The sequence below is a fragment of the Macrosteles quadrilineatus genome, unplaced genomic scaffold, assembly GCF_028750875.1.
Source record: "Macrosteles quadrilineatus isolate MER2022 unplaced genomic scaffold, UCM_ALF_1.0 Scaffold_4__1_contigs__length_99947679, whole genome shotgun sequence".
Classification (NCBI taxonomy): domain Eukaryota; kingdom Metazoa; phylum Arthropoda; class Insecta; order Hemiptera; family Cicadellidae; genus Macrosteles; species Macrosteles quadrilineatus.
In genome coordinates this window covers 87,240,329-87,261,154 of record NW_026542597.1, presented here as the reverse complement: position 1 = coordinate 87,261,154, position 20,826 = coordinate 87,240,329, and the positions used below count along the sequence as shown (strand labels likewise).

The following is a 20,826-nucleotide window of genomic DNA, read 5'->3' as shown; positions in this document are numbered from 1 at the left end:
TCAGAATAAACAACACAAAATGAAATATGAGCACCTAAAAAAATATATCAAAGTAAACCAAGAAATAATATAAGTATATTTGTTTACATTCTCATTAAGTTTAGCCTACACTTTTCTACCAGAAGGGGGGGGGGGGAACTTAAAAAAACAGTGGTTCTAATATAATCCTTTTAATATGACAATAATATTTATCAAAGCTATTTTATTTTACAAAACACCATATATGAACATAATAAAAGCTAACTTAGAGTTTTACACTAAGCTAATACTTAAGTTTCAAATAATCACAGGGATGCCAAAAGTACAAGTAGCACGTTTTATCAAAATAAATTCTGTCAGAATACCAGACTAAACTTTCAATATCTTAGAAAAGCATATTAATGCGTTTAACGACTTATAACAGGGTAATACTGTTCCAAATTCATCATTTTGAAAGATAGTGTAATCCAAAAGTAATGGCAATTTTTGCATTAAAAAACCATTATAACAGTTGGACTGAAACATTTAGTGACTTTGATTATAAAAATACTCAGTGCCACAAAAAGCTTGCTCAAAAAGTCAGCATATTCGAGAAAAAAAAACATTAATTTACATCATCCTCCTCTGACAACGGCTCAATTCAACATATAGTTCTTTCACTTTCATTCTAAACTATAACATTAACATTTGGATAGATTATCTAGTTTTATCTAAACTCAGATGCTACACTTCAAAGTATACAGTGTTCATTGTGCAAACGTTTACATTTTATGCGCTGAGATTGGCCAAGTCCGTCAAGAATCCTTCTGGAGTCATGATGTGAGAAGATCCTGTAAACAATATTAACATGAGGGATGGTAGACTAACAGTTCTAGAATGTAAATAAAATAGACGGGTACTCACAATATCACAGTACACTGATTAACGATCAGCAACACAAATCCCAGGTAAGTTTGTAAATAAAAATCAAAGTTCCATACAAGTGAAGTGAGATTCCTACCATTTTTTAGGGAGGCCTGCTTCTGTCCGATGCCTCCTTAAATCAAAGTTCCATAATGTTAAATACAGTATGTTCTCAGATTAATTTATTATGAACAGAATAAATAAATTATTTGTTTCCAACCTATGCAGAAGGAGAGGTTAGAATATCCCACTTTAAGGTGTACCACCTTGTTAACCTCCCTATTGTTGCTGTTTTCAATTACATATTACTGTCAACATATATGGGACTTTTAGCCAACCTCAAGCAAAGATGATTTGGAATTTTATTTGGGTTATAATCATACAAGACTATTCGGAACCTGGTCATCTGAAATGTCAAAAAGATTCACCCCCTTCTCCGCTGAAGCCTTGGCAACTGAATTTAAAACTTTACAAAGGTAAAAGGTTCTACAACACTGTTGGAGAATATGCCAGTACAAAATTCATAATATTGTACGTAAAAACTTACCAACAATTACTTCCCATTTATTGTTGGCAGCAGCGACTTCGTAAGCGGAGCGGATCTCAGAGAAGCTGATGCCTCCGACACAGAAGATGATGATGCGAGGAACATGCCTCACAAATGGCTTGTTCCATTGTCCATACCGAGCACTTGAACATGAGAATGAAAATCTACTTATTTACTGAATAGAGATAAATTATTACATTCAAGAGTAAAATCAATAACTTGATTTGATTTCTCTGACAATAGAACCGTTCAAAACCTTCAGTTGAATTATCTGATACAACCCCCTTATAACTCCCACAATCGCTATCGTCAGGTCAGAATACAATGAAGGTTTGAGGATCATAAAACAGGTGTCAAGGGAACACAGAAGAGCCAGGGAACTTGATTTTAGTGAGAATTTGGGCACATAACACATAAGAATAAATTGTAATGCATTGTTGATATGTGCAAATGTAAACCCATCTTGAATGAGGAAATAAAACATTGTATGCAAATTGTCAAGGCATATTTTATATTCATCACTTTTTCAAGCACTAGAGAAGCAAATTAGAACAATATTCATGGGACATAGTTGCACCCTGAATAATAAACGTTTAAAACAGAAATACAAAATTGTAAAAGTCATAGTTCTAACAGGTGGAAATGATTCAACTCTTCTTCTTACCTCATGGGAAATTGTTGGGTAGAAGATTCAGACCGGACTTTTAGGTAGGGAAAGTGAGAAGGGTCCAATTTATCTTGAATGGCGTCCTCTATAAGATCCTTTAGCACCGGAGTCCATCGAGGTGGGTATTTTACTTGCTCGTTAGAACGATCCTTTCGTGGAATTTGGTACACATCCTTCGCTTTCCCCTTTTGTGACAGTGAAATGATTAGCATTGTATAAAACTTACACATGATCTAAAAAACAGAGACTGCAAACAGAAGAATTGCAATTTTTTTATACCAAAAGATTAAATACCCCCGCCGCAGCAAACCTGCAGACTAAGCGAATTTCCATTTCCCTGAATGGATTTACACTAAAATGTCTCCTTAAAATTATCACATTTATTCCCTATTTAAATAGAATCAGTTTAAAACATACTTAGGTTTGCTGCAACAGGGAGGGTAAAAGTCTTTTTTATGTAAAATGTTAATAGTTAGTAAGAAATAAAAACATTTTCCAAATTTTGGGCAAAATATGTTTATAAACAAGCAAACTACAACAGTTTACTTATTCTCCATAAGAATAACATGGGAATTTTAAATTTACAATTTTTTGGAATTTTCTCCGTAACCATTAGGCGCATTATAACGCTTCAATATACTAAATTATTTGTTTTTTTAAGCTCTACAAAATAGTTTCAAAAGAAATTGCGAATTTTATGTTTTTTGGGTCAAAAATGGGAAAAACTTATTTTTTCCCCATAAAAGCCCCCATAAACCCCCGTTCCCATGGTCCGATCATGCTGGTTCGCGAACTCGTTCGAATAAACGTAGGTTTACACGTTTGTACCAAATTTCATCAAAATCGGATCATTTTTGCTCGAGTTATCGCGCTAACGGACACATATATATATGAATGTGAACGGATGGTGATTTTGACCTCTAGGGACCTCAAAACGAAAAAAAAAAATCGGTCCCGGGTCCAGGTCTTACCGTGAGTACTACGGTAATAGCTTATTCCCTATATGGGAAATTCGCTAAAAACACCACATATAGCTTACTTTTTTAAAATGTATAACTTGTTTTACCATAGCATTCCAACGCAAATTGTTGGCGACCTCAAATAGTTACCCAGGTTGATTCTCACCAAAACATAGCTTCTCTGCTTAACTCAACAACTATTTTGACTATATCTCACCTCGACAACCACGTTAACTCCCAAGTTGCCCATGTTGACTATAGCCTGCTTCTCCTGAGGTAGGATCTGAGCGTGCTGCACCAGCTTGTTGAGATTCTCCTCTGAGATGCCGTTGCGACTAAAGATATACAGCAGGATAATCCTCATCTTGTCGTAGTTGGTGATGGCTTGGTCCAGCAGGATGGGGACAATGTTGGGCATGTGGTCTTTGATGCGCTCTCCATCAATGTCTGTACCCGTAGCTAGGTCCTAGGAAAAATTGGGACTTACAAATGCAATCTTAAGAATTAAATTCTCACAACATACACAATACTCTTTGTTTGATAATACTTTAGTACAATTAGAGATATGATTTTCAACTTCTTCGCTATACTAAATTCGGTGAATGTTTGGAGTGAAGCGACTCCACCACTCTAAGACTGGGGGTTGTAGCCTATAGGAAAAGAGAAAGAGTGACAGAATGTGTCATCGTAAAAGGCTGGTTCACATACCCTCAGTCGCTTGCAGCAGTCTAAACATAGACAGCTCTTGAGTTAGGGGTTTGATCGCGACGACAAAATGGTGGAAGAGGTTGATGGGGTTTTTGGGGACTTTTAACTAACATTCCACCGTCAAATTAGTTACAGAAGAGTTTGAATGGACTTGAGTGTTGATACCAATTCCAAGGCTGCGCCGCAGTGGGTTCACTGTGAACCGCCCTGACCCTCACATCACTCCCCCCAGCAGGTGGCGCTTCACTCCAAACACTCGCCGAATTCAGTTTAATTTCAAACAGGAAAAAACTTTATGCTACTTTAGGGATGACATGCTTGTCAATCTCAACTCTGTTTCCATTTCCTAAAAGGTACATCAGTATATCTTGAAGCAATAACTTTAAAACATGAAGAAACTATTTACAAAATAGGCAAAAACTTTTTATTTCAGTTAAAGTTTCCTGTAAGTTACTCAAGGATTCTGTAAGGACTGGCTGTTATAGCTGTTATAGTGCTCGCCCAACAATCAAGGGTTGCCGGTCCTGCCGGATCAATCCTGAGAAAAGTCAGTAGCTTTTTGATGGTTCCAAAACTGGACCCAGCTATTCCTGATCATTGGCTTTAAATATAAATGATCCTGACTAATGAACCAGCTTATCTTAGTCGGTAACAAAGCTACACAGGTCTTCACACACCATTCTACACTCATCCTTCACTCTATTTGGGTTAAAATATGCAATCTAGGTGGCGTCCCCATCTCAATTAATTGATTATTTTAAAAAATTAAAAAAAAAACAAGTAAATACACCTGTTGGCATTTTCTTATAAGTACCTGTTCGACATTGCATAGACATTGCATTCGACCCTGCCACGCCCCAAAACAGTTCTCAGCCAATGACAAGAGTGTTTGACATTTTCTCAACTCTTCTTTATGATGCGGAAGTTTCTTGATTAGTTGATTGAGATCAACCATTGATGTCGTGTCTTTCATTTTTGAGGTTGTGAACTTCTTTACATTTTCAGGTACAACTCTGAAACAAGCGAGACAGATTTTTGCATAGCTCATAAATGTAAAGGGGTTTTCTTAAAACCCAAAGACATATAATTGCCCTTAATTGCTACTGCTTGGTTTATAAGTAAATTTTGTTCAAGGAAAAAAGCTCCTCCTAAGTTAGTGTGTTGTGATTTCCAGGAAAAGGGGGAATATCACATAGAACAAGCACACATAGAATAAACTGATGATACAATATGTCATCCTTTGTAGTATACAGCACTCTTTGTCTACACTTGACAAAGTTACACAGTTATGTTCTATGTCTACTATGTTAAGGTAACTTAGGTAAGGTATTATAGCTGTTCATCTTCCCTTTTTTCTAAAAATCATAAGCTGTAAAATTAATTAAGTTTTAGATAACTTTTAATGTAGATAATTCTTCTCTAAACAGAAAATTCCCCTCTGAGAAATCATCCTACTTTTGGATTCCAAATGGACCAACAGCTCCCGCTAGAGGAAAAAATGCTACCAGAAATGGATTTCCTTCTGAATATACTTCCAAGTTTCAATCGTGTAAAATCAGCCTTTCTTGATTTAAGCTCTAAGATTTGGTAACTGATCAATTTACAATTATAAAATGCCAAGTCAATTAAATATAAAATCATCCAACCCGATCAATAACAACAATCAACCAACTAGAATTGTCAACAAGTGGTAACATGTAGGGGTAAAATAAATTTTATGGAATTTGAAAATTACATTAGTATATCAAGGGTGACTTGTTATTGAGGTTCAACTGTAATACTTACTTAAGTACATGGCCTATGTGTTCATGGCGTAACTGCACCCACATCTCATTTTCTTCATTCAGAATCACTTTTACCTCTGTACTTGAAGAAGTTTTATACCTGGAAAACCCACACATTTTTCAAACTATTGTTTTTACCCACTGTTGCATGCTACAGTGAATATTTTCTCAACTGAATAACCTAAACCATAGGCACAGCAAAATCAAAAATAATAAATAGCATGTAGGTAAATATTAGAAAATATTAGGCAAAATACAAATTTAAAACTTTATAAAAATACTTCATTGATACACCCCCACATTCACTCACAAACTTTTGTTGTTACTGATACCATATAAAAATGTCAAATAAACAGAAAAATAAAAAAAGCTTAAAACTATTGTAACAGCAAAGAATAGGATACATCAGTACAAAACCATCCTAAATGTCCATGTAGCCGTGATATGGGTAGCAGAGAGGTATGTAGATATAAGGAGCTGAGTGATTCTGGACTGAGTCATTTTTAATCTAGAAACTGTAGTATGCAGCGTACAAAAACAAAATAAAAATTATAGTCAAGTGCATGTGCTTAAGTTTAACTAGTAACTTTCCCAGTTGCGGGCGGTTTAAGGGGTTGTTTCGACACATCCACTAGGTACTTCGGTGTACAGTCATACTACAGGTAAATACCACACGATTTCCGATTTCACAACCCTGGTAATCAATCATCAACAGGAAAGAGGTTGGATAAAACGAAGGTTGAATTACCAAAGATTTGATAATCATGACTCTAATATACAATTGCAAGGATGAATGATAAAATTATAGATAGCACAATAGTTTTTTCCCAAACTATTATTAAGCGTTTCAAATAATTTTTTGTATATAGACTTTGTAAGTTGTAGTTTTCTCTACTGGACCTACTTGTAGACATCATTCTCTATCGGCAGCAGGTCGTAGGCCATGGCTTGCAGTGTCAGCTCGTGCAGTAGAGGAGACACACAGTCAAACCCTCGGTCCAGTATGATCAGCTGGGACCGAGCCTTCTCCGGACCCTCCCCCATGGTCGGCTCATCGGCCTTGTACGCGTCCAGCTTCTGCTGCACCAACTGCGCCAACTCTGCGTTCTTCTCAAAATCACTGTGAGAGAAATACGACCAATTTTAGTAAAGAAAATTAGTAAAGGTATTCTAGATGTGTAATGAAAAATTGTGAACAGAATACAACTTACGAGCGGTAGCAGATAGACGGGTATTCCCCGAGAGTTGCACACAAGGTAGCGATTTGCTCGGCAATCCTCTCTAGATTGGCCACGCGATTACCAGCAAACGTCTGGTTGTAGACACACTGGAATGTCTCAGGGGAGTCTAGAGAGAACACCTGCAAATCACGAATAAGTTGAAATACTTGCAAACAACGACGGGGTTATGTGACTTCAAGTCAAACAGGATGAAATAATCAAGTTTTTTACATGAATTAATTTCTCACCTGAGGACGGGATCAGATTCCAGATCCTGAAATATTGCTGTGAAAACCTGTTTTTTTTTTTACTTATCTTGATGAAAACTGTCCGCGATCCCTCAAAAACCCACCATTACCAAAAATGAACTTCAAAGAAGTAAATCTAATTGTTGTGACATGTTATTTCCTTAAATTGATCTAATAGTTTGTGTTAGTAGTGTTAGTATACACATTTACATTTATTTTGTTCTTGGGTTATTAATTTTAATAATTAATTATCTACTGTGGATAAATATTTTTAAATATAGTAGTTATATCTGATGCCATTGAGTGTTTAAAATTATGTACCTTATGATAAAATAATTTTGATATGGTTTGATATAAAAAGGATGGATGGAGAAATAGTGGCTAAAATTGGGAAAAAAATATTTGGCGGAAAGACAAGAGTTTGAAGACCACTGCAGTACAGACTAAACTAATAAGATTAAATGACTAAGATAACTGTAATGCTGAAAGGAAACATACATCAAAAGGAAGAAGGGGAGCTTTATCAGAGAAACAATGTATGGAAGAGGGTTATAAACATATCTGAAATATTGGAACAGGTCAATCAGTGATGGTATAGTTTGAAACAATATTTTAATATTCTCGTTTACTTTGATAAGTTATGAGGCCACCAACCTCTTTCAAAAAAAATTAAAGATAACTAAATAAACTTCTGAATCAAACATTTTGATAATGTGTCTTAAACGTATGTAGTCTTCAAATATGCATTAATCGACAAACATCACAATAAGCGTGCTTGTTGAGTGTTATTGAAGTGCCTGGATGTAAAGTCAATCAATCAACAAGCATAGAACCAAAGGATCCTTGTAATGGGTACCCAAAACCATGTTAGTACCACCATCCACGAGCTTCATAAAAATCGCTGTTTACCTGAGATTCATATGGAATGAACGCAACATTTATTTCCTTTAATGTTTGTATGTACTTTGTAATTTGATCTTTCCTTAGTTTTTCAAACAGCCAGTCTGGACATGCTGAAAAAGATTATTAAAAATATGTATAAAAAGATGTAGTTTCCGTTTTTTATGATTTCTTTAGATGGTAGCCTGACATTACTAAATTTTGTCCAACAATCGTAAATAAATATGGTAACATAAGAATGTTATACATTATTTTTTACCCAAGAGTTAAGAGATGAAAAGAGAAACTGGACTTATTGAGTTATTATGTTTCAGGATTTATAGATGAAATACAAATTTGATATTTGACGTATTTTAACTTACCTTCAGTAAAATAAACATGAGCAGAACGGTACATTATGTAATCACCGCTAAAATCTTTTATGAAGGCATCGACAGACTTCTCCGTTGGTGTGATTAGGTAAACTGCCTCCAATTTAGGAAGCGGTTCTCGACTGATGTTGATGTCTTCTACAACTATAAATCAAATAAGTTGAGAGATGAAAAACTGACTTGTTGAAAAACAAAAAAAAACACATTATAATAGATATTCCCTGGATTGTATTATTATTCTGAATGAGCTCTGTCTCATCAATCTGGGTGGATAGGTTAATGAGTGGTTGTGGTTCTTGCCTTATGATCAGAAGGCTGCTAGTTCAATCCTGACTTAAGTCATTTGCTTTATAATGGTTTGAAATTGGGCCCAACTGTCAAAAATAATGATCATAAAGATTTTTCAAGAATTTTGGCAAATACCTCTTAAGTAGCATAGCCTCTACTGCTTTAATAATGAGATGTCATAATAAATAATCAGTCTTTATTGATATTTTATATCAATTTAGATCTATTATTTAGAGTTATTTCGGGGTTTAGAAGGGGGCGACTGGGAGGAGGTTTACCCCTGGTCCACACATACCGGAGGTAGGATTGGAACTACACACATATAGAATAACAACAATTAAGATAATAGCATGGTCTTACTGTGTAGGCCTACCATTCACTTTTAATTCCCTTTTTGTAACCTGAAAAATGTTAGTTAAGATAGTAAAGACTCTTACTCGCTATTCCCTCAGCAGATATTTCATGCATCTTGCAGCACGCTGACACTATTCTCATGGCCTGTTGATCCAACACCAACACTCGCCAGTTAAGTTCTTTTGCTAGTCCCTTCTTCTGTTTGATCACCTCATTCATTATCTCTGAAAAAAACAAGAGCTAATAATAAATTTAGTTCAACTCACTATATAGGTAGATATGACCACAGTTAAACTCAAAATGATGAAATCCTACCTTGTGTTTTATATTTAAACAAAATTTAGGATATCCAGATCCGAGGCACCTGGTGGGCACCCCCCCCCCTGCGTATATGCCCAGTCTGCCCGTTTATAAAAGTGGGCCTTGTTGTGTGTACAAGCAGTGCAGGGGTGAATGGAGCACACCATAAAGATTCTAGCCATAAAAATCCAGTGCAACATTAACATGGATACTAGGGCACTCAGGGCATTATAGTATAGAAATGAGGGGGCCAGGGCCGAGTGAAAATTTAAAAACGTTCGTTTTCATGTCCCTGGCCTTTTACTTCGTAGATACTGGATTTGTAGTTTATTATTATATGTTTTAATATTTTTTGGGACGGGGGCAACATGTTACACACATTTATTTAGTTTTAAATAGGTTCTAGGTATTTTTTTTGTATTTTTAAAGTCTCGAAATTCACGACCATGACGTGTCCCTAGGGTACATTTTCCAACTTTCACGCTGTTTTTAGACTAATTATTCATGCCGAAATATATAAAGTCATATTTTTATGTTATCAATGGTTATTAAACTTACAAAAAAGGAGTATATTATAATTTTATTGTCATTGCAGACTGACTACCATGACAAAATAAGTCTGTCCCTCGATTTGGCGTCACGACCATTTGGGAAAATTTTTCAACTTTGGAGCACGACAGTGGCAAGCCTGGCGTCGATGGAGTCAGTTGGTTTTAGAGACTAGTTCGGGGTGTACGTCAGGATTGTAGTGCCGGTCGTTTTGAGTTGAAAGGAGGAATTACAAGATTAATAAAGGAAAGATTGTGTTTTTTGTAATTTTGGTGTGTCCATGACCGTACGTAGTCATTCGATGAAGTAGACATGGTGTTAATTTTTGTTTATAAGATATTTCAATTGCTAGATCAACCTAGAAGTCCACTTTGTATCCTCGAACATGAGGTTTAGGGCTACCGCCAGAACAGAGCCAAATAACACGTAATTTCACGACCAAAGTTTCACGACCATCGCGGTTTTTTTCACGACCAATCCAGCCTTATGGATTATAGTGAGTTTGGTCGTGACAATAACTTTAATATAATTGTAAATTGAACAGTTTAGTTCAATTGAAACACATAGTTTTATTATAACTAACAGTATAATTGAAGGATTGTTTGGAAAGATTTAGATTATTCCAGACAATTCACGACCGTACCGCTTGTCCCTGACCATCACATTTATGATTTCTATCATAAAAATTTCAAAAATTAAAATATCGTCATATTTCAATGTTTTATACACAAAAGAAGCACACCTCTATACAAACATAACGATTTTTCGGGTCTCAGGTAAGTTTTTTCGGAGTTATACAAACTTAAAAAGATTTTATTGGCTTTTTTCTATTTTTTGAGTTTTTTAAATTTTTTTCTAGAAAGACCAAATATACCAAAAGCTCAGTGACCTTTTTATTGTATAATGGTCATAAAAGTAAATTAGTTTATAGCAAAACATAGTTATAAAAATAATATTAACTATTTTTAATATTCATTTAAACGTCCGTTATGGTCGTGACAGGATTTTGTGTTTTTCTACTAAAGATGCTCTTTAAAAAGAAAACTACCAAAGATATTGCGTTACCATGGACATTTTATGAAACTTAAAATGTTAATGAAATAAAAATAATAATAAAAGTTTTGAAAAAAGGGGAAAAAAAATTTGCAAAGTGCTTTTCCTGAAAACGTACGTTTTTAAATTTTCACTCGGCCATCTAAAAGGACAAGATCCATATACTGTGATTCACATGCCTAGGGCAATCTTTAAATATTAGACTTGGACCTGAAAGGCTTGGTAGACCAAACTTGGTAGAGAATTGTGGATATTTATAGGCATGCACTGTGGATGCGATACTCGTGTGGATTAACGTCTGTACGGGTGAGTACTTACTACGACTATACAGTACTATCCTGAAAATTAGACCAATTCGTATATACCAAGGCAAAAATGTGGTTCGGTCTCCACTATAAACTGTAGGTCCCTTAATTGCAATTAGCTGTATGGGCTATTAATTAACAGCTGTGTCTAAGGAATAAGTCTGCCTTAGTCACTAACAAGACTACAAGATCGCGCCACTAATCCTACACTCATGTCCATTCATACTTGGCCTAAAATATCTATTTTGTATGGTCGCCATTTCATTGAAAAAAATAAAACAGGAATTAGACAATCAAAAATACTAATATAAAACTATATGGAAAAGGAATTCTGGGCATATAAAAAGGGGCGGAACTTGGGCAGGCTGGTTTTACTGGCCACAGGCCATCCTCTTATAATCAAAAAGACCAACTAAGACAGATATTTTGTACAACAGAGAGGTATGGTAGGATCACCACAGAAAACATACTACTGTACTATAGTAGTGGCTGAATTGTCCAGCTCTAGCCGTAGCCCAAAGAATGTTTAACTTCCTAGGAAAATTGACCATGAACCAAAAAAATATGATTCGCAAAGTTAGAAGTAGATCGTTGATTATAGAACTTAAAACATATTAGCATGTGTGATAATTATTGTTAGTAGTTTATGCCCCGAGTCAGATTCTAAAAGATTTGAATAAGAACCTCGTTGATAGCTTAAGTTTAGTTAATTTTAGTAAAAAAATTATTCAAAAAACTAGTTTGGTTTAATTTTTAGCTTACATTGAGTTTAAGAAGTCGTTCTTTGACTACTCACCGCTAATTATATAATTAACTCTGACCATAAATGAATAAATCACAAAATAAAAACGTACATTTAAAAGCCCTTTATTGCTACCTACAAATTATTTTGCAAGTTTTTGATCATTTTAGCAATATTATACTGCGTGAGATATTTTTATAAGATTTGCAAGTTTCCAGGACGATACTTCGTACGATAATTTTGTGTTGATGTGAAATCTGGTACTAAGTGGCTAGACTGGTTTCACAAAAGCGTCTGCTACTGCTCTGCAGTACTGCAGATTGCAGAAGTGCAGGCAAGGCGGGCAGCGTGTATACGAAAACGAAATAAAAAAAGTGTGTTTGTCGTTTGTCAATATAAATATAAACCAACTCAAAAATCTTGTGTGTTTGTTTTTTGTGTTATATCTATGTAAACATGCATTTTTGAACTCAGGTTATACGTAAATATACGTGGTGATCGTGTGTTAAGAACACGACTTGAAGTAAATTTATTTACAAACAACTCAAGAATTCATAGATTGTGTAAGTTATCAAGACTTTCAAATAGGCTAGCTATTTCTTGTTCAGTTTTCTAACCTCAACGACAACATTTCTGGTTTAGTAATCTGCTATATATTTGTATTTAATAATGGGTTCTGACAGTGAAGATGATGTTATTGGTCCTCCGATCCCAGAAATGTATAAAACTACCTCCATCCCAATTGTTAATGAAAAAGGTCCCCAATCAACACAACCAAAAGACAATCAGTCTGAGAGCGAACCAGAAGAAGATTTTGTTGGACCACCTATTCCAGATATTTATAAATTGAATGTACAAGAATCAGGCAGTCATCATGGCAGTAAGACTATTAATGAAAACAATTCAAAGGTTAGTCCACCTATGAGTAGGCCTACTAAGAGCTTAGAACAACAAAAGAAACTTGGAGACCACAAAGATTTGGATTCAAATGATAGCGATATGAGTGAATCTGAAGATGAAAATGACAGTGTCCTAATTCCTATAAGTGAGGAGTTAACTATAAATCATGGAACCAAAGCCGTTGTTGCTCTTGCTGTAGATCCCGCAGGAGCCAGACTAGCAAGTGGATCAGTAGATTACGATGTTAAATTTTGGGACTTTGCGGGTATGGACAGCAGCCTACAGAGTTTCCGATCAATGACACCATGTGGGAACTATCCAATAAAAACCGTTCAGTATTCCTCTACTGGAGATGCTGTGCTCATAGTTTCCGGAATGTCACAAGCCAAAGTGTTGGACAGAGATGGACATGAATTGATGGAGTGTGTGAAGGGTGATCAGTATGTAGCTGACATGGCAAGAACTAAAGGTCATACTGCTCCTTTAACCAGTGGTTGTTGGCATCCTAAAATTAAAGATGAATTTCTAACAGCCTCCGAAGATGGTACTTGCCGACTTTGGGACGTTAATAAACCTTTCCATCACAAAAGTATCATCAAATGTAGGGCAAAAAATGGATTGAAGACAGCTCCGACAGCCTGCGCCTTTAGTCGAGATGGAAATATGATTGCTTGTGCTTGTGTTGATGGATCGATACAAATGTGGGATCATCGAAAAATGTTTGTAAACACATCCTTACTGCTCCGAGACGCACATCAGTCAGGTACAGAGACTTCCTGTATTGCTTTCTCATACTTGGGAAACTGGATTTCAACAAGGGGATGTGATGACACACTAAAACTATGGGATTTAAGAGCTTTCAAAAAGCCACTAGCCACGGTTACTGGATTATTCTCAAGGTATCCTACAACTGACTGCATGTTTAGCCCAGATGATAGCATGATAGTTACGGGACAATCCAAAAACCGAGAGGAAGCAACCGGTAAGCTTCTCTTTTTTAACCGAACCAATTTAGAGAAAATAAAAGAAATTACGGTGACAGATTCCCATGTTATTAAAGCAGTATGGCATCCGAAACTGCAACAAATATTTGTCGGCACAGGAAACGGTATTGTTAAAGTCTACTACGATGACACAAAAAGCATTAGGGGTGCAAAACTGTGTGCTTCAAAAACACGGAAGAAAACCAAACAAGTTGAAGTCGTTGCAGCTCAACAAATCATTACTCCTCATGCTCTACCGATGTTTAGACAAGAAAAACCTAAATCTATCCGTAAGAAAATGGAAAAAGAACGTCTGGATCCAGTGAAATCTCATCGACCTGATTTGCCAATTAAATCAGGCCAAGGGGGAAGAGTTGCTGCATCAGGAAGTACGTTGAGTTCATACGTGATAAGAAATCTTGGATTAAGCAAGAAGATAGAAGATGATCAAGATCCGAGGGAAGCGATATTGAAGTTTGCCAAGGAGGCTGCTGAGGATCCTTATTGGATTACACCTGCATATTCAAAAACACAACCAAAAACAATATTTCAAAATGAAGGTAAAGAGGATCAAGAAGAAGACGAACCATCTGCCAAGAAAAAGAAGGTATGAAAAATTAAACGTAAACACTAGTGTGATGGTTTCATTAAGTTGTCTAACATCAAGATTTAATTTTCTTTCAATATCTCAATTAGGCCTACCTAAACCTCTACCTATTTAAGTTTAGATAATTTTTTAATTGTACGTACATTTGAAATCATTGTAGAAAGGAGTTTGTGTATTATTTTGAAACTTGAACAGTACCTAGATCAAAATATTGTAATGTATAACTATTGAATTGACATTATTTACTGAAGGTATAAAACTTGTATGTAAACATGTAAATATTAAATTTATAAGGATTTATTAAATGCCATGCATCAGCCTGTAATATCAGATTTTAGTTTTGGTTGATACGAGGCATGTTTTTTAAGTAAGTACCGTTTATAAACTTCTCCGTTCCAGCGCTGCGATTGGCATTTTGGACACTTTCGCTGTAAATGTGCATCTATTGGCAAGCCCTAGCCGGAAATTCGACAACAATCAGCCGTGTTTACATCCGGTATCGAGTATTCAAAATGGTACCGCCAATTGAGACTGCCGCCGACTGTGAAGTGCGCGCTGTAATTCGATTTTTATGTTCTAAAGGAGTGAAAGCCATTGAAATTTGTCAACAGCTTTAGTGAGGTGTATAGCGAGAACATTTATGAGTGACGGAATGGTACAAAAGTGGGTAAGGGCATCTAAAGTAATAAGTATTTTAAAAAGCAATATTATAAAACAAAAATTAACAAATCAAACAATGTAAATAGAACCTCTTGGTCTATTATAAATTCAGAAGTGGGAATAGGATCTAAGAATGTACAAAACATTAATTTAAAAGTAGGTAATAAGTTGAATTCTGACCCTGTATTTATTTGTAACAGTTTTATTGAATATTTTTCAAATGTAACTAGTATAATGTCTAACTTTGAACCAATGTCTGAGAATCAGGTAGACAATGAAATATTTCAGTTTGGTAAAAGGTTTCGATTCAGCTTTGTTAATGAGAATGAAATAGATATAATTATTAATAGTCTAAAGAACTCTTTTAGTATGGGCTATGATGAGGTTCCTGTGGTTCTTCTGAAAAAAGTCAAGACATTTTTACTAAAACCAATCACCCACCTAGTTAATTCTTCTTTGATATCCGGTATATTTCCTGATAAGCTAAAAATTACAAAATTAAAACCACTTTTTAAAAAGGGGGACAGGCAAATGGTGTCAAATTACCGACCTATAGCTTTGTTACCCTCTATATCTAAGATTTATGAAAAAGTAATTTATAATCAATTGGTAACATTTTTTGAAAATAACAATCTGTTTGACAACTTTCAACACGGGTTTCGCAGAGGTAAATCAGTTATAACTGCTGCCACTGATTTTATAGAATCGGTCATTGATAGTCTGGATGGTAAATTTAAGGTAGCGGGTTTGTTCTTAGACCTGCAAAAAGCATTTGATTCAATATCCCATGATTTATTAATTTCAAGGCTTAGTACCTTGGGTATAGAGGGGACTGCTTTAAATTTGCTTAAATCTTATCTCTCTCACAGAAAACAGTTTGTTGAAATTATCTATCATAACCGTAAAAACTATAAAATTCCATATCAATCTTATACCACTGACTTAAAATATGGGGTTCCACAGGGATCCATTCTGGGGCCTCTTTTATTCATTATTTATTTAAGAGATTTTCCGCAACTTAGCAATTTAAGTAAACTCTGCTTGTATGCTGATGATACCAATTTGAAAATCATAGCCTCAACAAATGAAGAATTAGAAAGCAAGGCAAAATCAGACATATGCGTTTTAAATGATTTTTTTAACTCCCAAAATCTAAATCTCAATGTGGATAAAACAAGTATCATAAATTTTCAAACTCGAACTACCAGAAATCAACGTCAACCGATTATTAAATTTAATAATAAAACCATTGAAGTTAAGGATAGTACTAAATTTTTAGGATTAGTAATAGATAAAAGACTCAATTGGAACTGTCATGTTGAAAAAGTACTTTCAAAAGTTTCTTCTGGATTATATGCCTTAACTAGATTAAAAAACTATTGCGAAATAGAAACTTTGAAGTTGGTTTACTTTTCATACATACATTCAGTGATTTCATTTGGGATTTCCCTTTATGGCTCAACCAATAAGAGAAACTTAAAATCTATATTAAGAATGCAAAAAAAAGCTATAAGAATAATTTACAACCTTCCACCTAGAACTTCTGTTAAGAGAATGTTTAAAACAGAAAATATAATGACAGTTTTCGGTATGTATGTTTTTGAAACAGTGGTATCTGTTAAAAACAGATTTCATGAAATAGAGCTGGTTGGAAGGAAACATGATTATCTTACAAGAAATCGAGGCAAGTTAGCCTTAAGTCCTCATAAATTGCGCCTTTTCGAAAAAAAACCCAAATACGCCGGAACAAAATTCTATAATAAACTTCCAAAGGACATACAAGCAGAAGTAAATATAAAAAAATTTAAAAATAAACTTAAGAAATTTCTCATTAGCAGGGCTATTTATTCATTTGATGAACTGTAATTGACTTTTCTTTCCCTACTAATCAAAGTATGTTTTAACTGTTAGTTTTATGTTCTTTTACAATTTTTCCCATTTACTATAAGCATGTATTTTTTATTATAACTTATACAAAATGTGACACTATTCATGTGTATATTTCTAATGTACTTGATGAATAAAGATAATTTGAATTGAATTGAATTGAATTGAAAGACGGCCCCACCAACGTTCATGAACGCACTGGGTACTGGGGACAGTGACGCTGCCCAGTGCGTTGCTCATGATGGACGTTGGTGGGGCCGTCTTTAGATGCCATTCTGTGTTCGCTGGCCCTTACCCACTTGCGTACCATTCCGTCACTCATAAATGTTCTCGCCATACACCTCACTAATCTGTCGATAAATTTCAATGGCTTTCACACCTTTAGCACTTAAAACTCTAATTACAGCGCGCACTTCACAGTCGGCGGGAGTCTCAATTGGCGGCACCATTTTGAATGCTCGATACCGGATGTAAACACGGCCGATTTTTGTCGAATTTCCGGCTAGGGCTTGCCAATAGATGCACATTTACAGCGAAAGTGTCCAAAATGCCAATCGCAGCACTGCAACGGAGAAATTTAAAAACGGTACTTACTTAAAAAACATGCCTCGTATTTTGAATAATTAGGCCTACTCAATAGGCTACGTATCAATAACATATTTTGTAATTTACTTCAGAGTTTTGATTTCATAACTTTTGTATGGACTACTGAACTCTTTCATATCATCAAACATTTTATGGTAATCGTTGTCAAGCAAAATGTATTTATTATAACCATTAGAGTATATAAAACATTTCTATCAAACTGCAAATTAACTTGTATAAATTTGTTTAGACTTAAATTAGCCTACTGTAATTGTTGTTGCTGCAACACAGTTTTTTTTAGTGAGATAATTTAGGACCAATTCTCCGGTACCTAAAAGAGATTTGTTGTTTCTTAAATTAAAAGCCTTGCAGCAAATAATGTTAGAATTTGATAATAAACTTTTGTAGATAAAAATATTAATGCCTAATTTAATATCCCTATTTTCCTAATACACAAAATACAAAATAAACTCTTTTAAATAGTTATTTATCCAGTCAACCATTATTCACTTTTTTAGACACCGTAAACTTGCCCTCCATTGCTCTGTGGTATCCATGATGCAAGTGAGTGTAATTCTCGTCAAAATAATAGACTACAGTATACTTTTCCTCTTTTACATGAAGCCAGTTGGCGAGTTGGCGGACAGGTTACTTGCCTCAGGAAACTTGAAATACATTAGAGGCAAGTAACCTTTCTTCTCTATGGCCTCGTGTAAACGCCGCTTTTTATTTTGGATCTTTCACTTTTATAGCTCAGGAATTGCTCCCTACTCTGTAATAGTTTAGTGGTGTGTAATGAAATATTGTACAGCATCATTTTGTAATTCAAGGAGGCCTATGCAAGTTATTTAGTTGGTTATATACTAAGAATTCTTTGGATGGTTTACAAATTGCATTTGCAGCATATCAAAGGAAGATTTGTCTTAAGGCCTAATAGGTTGTGGCCTAAAAAGTAGTTTTTTAACAGGAACTTCTCCCTCAGTTTTAAGCAATTTAAAAAATATTGGTTCATTGGATAAAGTTCAAATTGTTTTCTGCAAAATTCAAAGGAAGTTGACACAACTAGGGAATAGAAGTAGCGACACTAACGTTTCACATATCTTATTTTCTTTTAATCAGAGTTTGTCAGTAAATGACGTCCATGAGACAAATCACGGAAAATTTTTCATCATGATTTAAAAACTTGGTTTTTTACTAACTGATCTTGATAGAAAATGTCTGCAGTAATCTCTCAGACATTGTTTCTGATTTTGTTTTATATAATAACTTTAATCACTGAGTACCCAAATAAGCTTCAGACGCTAAATCATTACAAGGTACGCATGTCCTTGGCTCTTGTCCCTTTGGCGCCTTACTGCGTAATGCACGACAACATACTGTAAGACCAATGATCGCAGAAGGACTACGGAAAAAAGGCTGGCAAGTAGTAGAAGAAATACATTGCATTGAAGATGGTGGATCAAACAGAAGATTGGACATTTTAATATATGACACAAAAACTAAAAATGGAATTATAATTGATCCAACTATAAGATTTGAAATATCAAAAAAACCAACCCTTAGAAGTAGATGAAGAAAAGAGAAAAATTTTTAGTAAATGTGAAAATTATTTAAGAAACAAATATAATCTAAATTCTATATCAGTTATTGGCATAATGATTGGTGCAAGAGGGACTATTACAACATTTTTTGACGAATTTATAAAAAATATAGCCTAATGTTCCATCAAAATAAAAAAATGAAATGGTCATAAAAGTGTTAAAAGGATCATGTAAAATCATTCAAAATCATTTATATTATGGACAACATTAAAATACTTATTATTGTTACTGTCTCTTATAGGCAAAGTTTATTATAATAAACTCAGTTTTAAAAATAAAAAAATAACATTTCCCCTTACTATGATCATAGACAAAAAGAATTAAATACAGACTGTGAGCCGTGCTGTGGTTACCATGGGTTCTGACGCAGACCACTGGAAGCGCCGCGTAGTTACGTAGCATATGCCGTTACAACAGGGCGCTCCCTGCGGTGTGCGCCAGAACCTATGGTAACCGCAGCACAGCTGACGGTCTATATTTAATTATTTTTATCTATGCTATGATACACAGGATATTAATACAGTCGTCACTGATCAGTGATCATAGGACTAGTTTGCTGACTTTTAAATTTCTACGTCCAAATCGAAGGGTCTTTTTATGATGTATTTCTCGTCCTCGGATTGTATAAGCAAAGAGCATAACATAATATTGCCTTAAATATAGGAGGTAGGCCTAAACTTTTACCCACGGGTACTCGGTACTCATAACATGAACATACATTGGTCTACATAAACCAATTGAAGATTAACAACATGAAACCTATAGAGGGTACAAACAAAAACAATTTTTGGATACAGTTCCGCAGATAACCCAGGATATATTATAATGATAAATATATCAATATTTATTTGGTTCGATAAGAATATATCGTATCAAATTTAATACCATAATTAAAAATTATAACGAAACACTATCAAAAGCTTTTTCTTTATTTTATCCTTAGTTTATTTTTCTAACACATTGCATGAATTTTCGATTTCTATGTGGTCCCCATATCAACAGTAGCCCTACCTATTGAAAATAAAAACGTAAACAAATCATGAATCAATTTGATCTCACGCTGGGAAAAATAAACAATATTTTGTAATAATATATTTGAATCGCATAAACGTCAGTATTTATTGTTATTCATCTAATAATATATGGATTCTCTGCGGAACTGTACCCCAATTCATAATTTCATATTTTTCACATTATCAAACAATATTATAGATACCTGTACTATATTGGATACAGAAGGTACTACTTAATCTAGAAAATTTAATGATGATAAGTGAATATCTTAAAGAAGGACACAGTTTAAAGAATAATGGCAAGCAATTACAATATTTATAAATTAAAATAGGCCAATTAATTATAATTGCCAATTATGTTGGATATTCAAGGTAATACAAATTATTTTAAATTAATACAAAATATAACAATTACAATACAAATACTTGCTTTGTTTTACAACTGCTTTCAGTGACATTTTGATAAACAGTAAAATCTCACTTATCTTTTAGTTGATTTGTGTGCCTTTAGTTGATTTGTGTGCCTGTTTGATTTGGTCTTTAATCTGATCTGACAGGTCGACAGGTGTGTCTCTTGCGGGAACACACTCTTGTTTTGATACAGGTGGTTACCCCCACCTGAGTCAAAGTCTCTTACTGGGCAGGCTAAAATCAATGGAATCATGCAGCCTATACAGTAAATTATTAATATTGCAGTTAAATGTATCCTTTAG

General features: G+C 34.6%; 2 protein-coding genes across 2 annotated transcripts; one reads left to right on the top strand and one right to left on the bottom strand.

Moving 5' to 3' along the window:
* Nucleotides 1-291: 291 nt before the first annotated feature.
* LOC128991933 (protein ROP-like) lies at nt 292-20,615 on the bottom strand. Its single transcript, XM_054415221.1, has 12 exons — nt 20,544-20,615; nt 9,012-9,152; nt 8,278-8,430; nt 7,925-8,028; nt 6,759-6,907; nt 6,452-6,667; nt 5,549-5,647; nt 4,578-4,776; nt 3,273-3,521; nt 2,094-2,281; nt 1,430-1,572; nt 292-809 (listed from the first exon to the last, which is right to left on the bottom strand). The coding sequence occupies exons 1-12, from the start codon at nt 20,569-20,571 to the stop codon at nt 748-750; spliced, it is 1,731 nt and encodes a 576-aa protein (XP_054271196.1). The 5' UTR covers nt 20,572-20,615; the 3' UTR covers nt 292-747.
* Nucleotides 12,252-14,746, top strand: LOC128991932 (gastrulation defective protein 1 homolog). Its single transcript, XM_054415219.1, has one exon. The coding sequence runs from the start codon at nt 12,547-12,549 to the stop codon at nt 14,371-14,373; it is 1,827 nt and encodes a 608-aa protein (XP_054271194.1). The 5' UTR covers nt 12,252-12,546; the 3' UTR covers nt 14,374-14,746.
* Nucleotides 20,616-20,826: the final 211 nt, after the last annotated feature.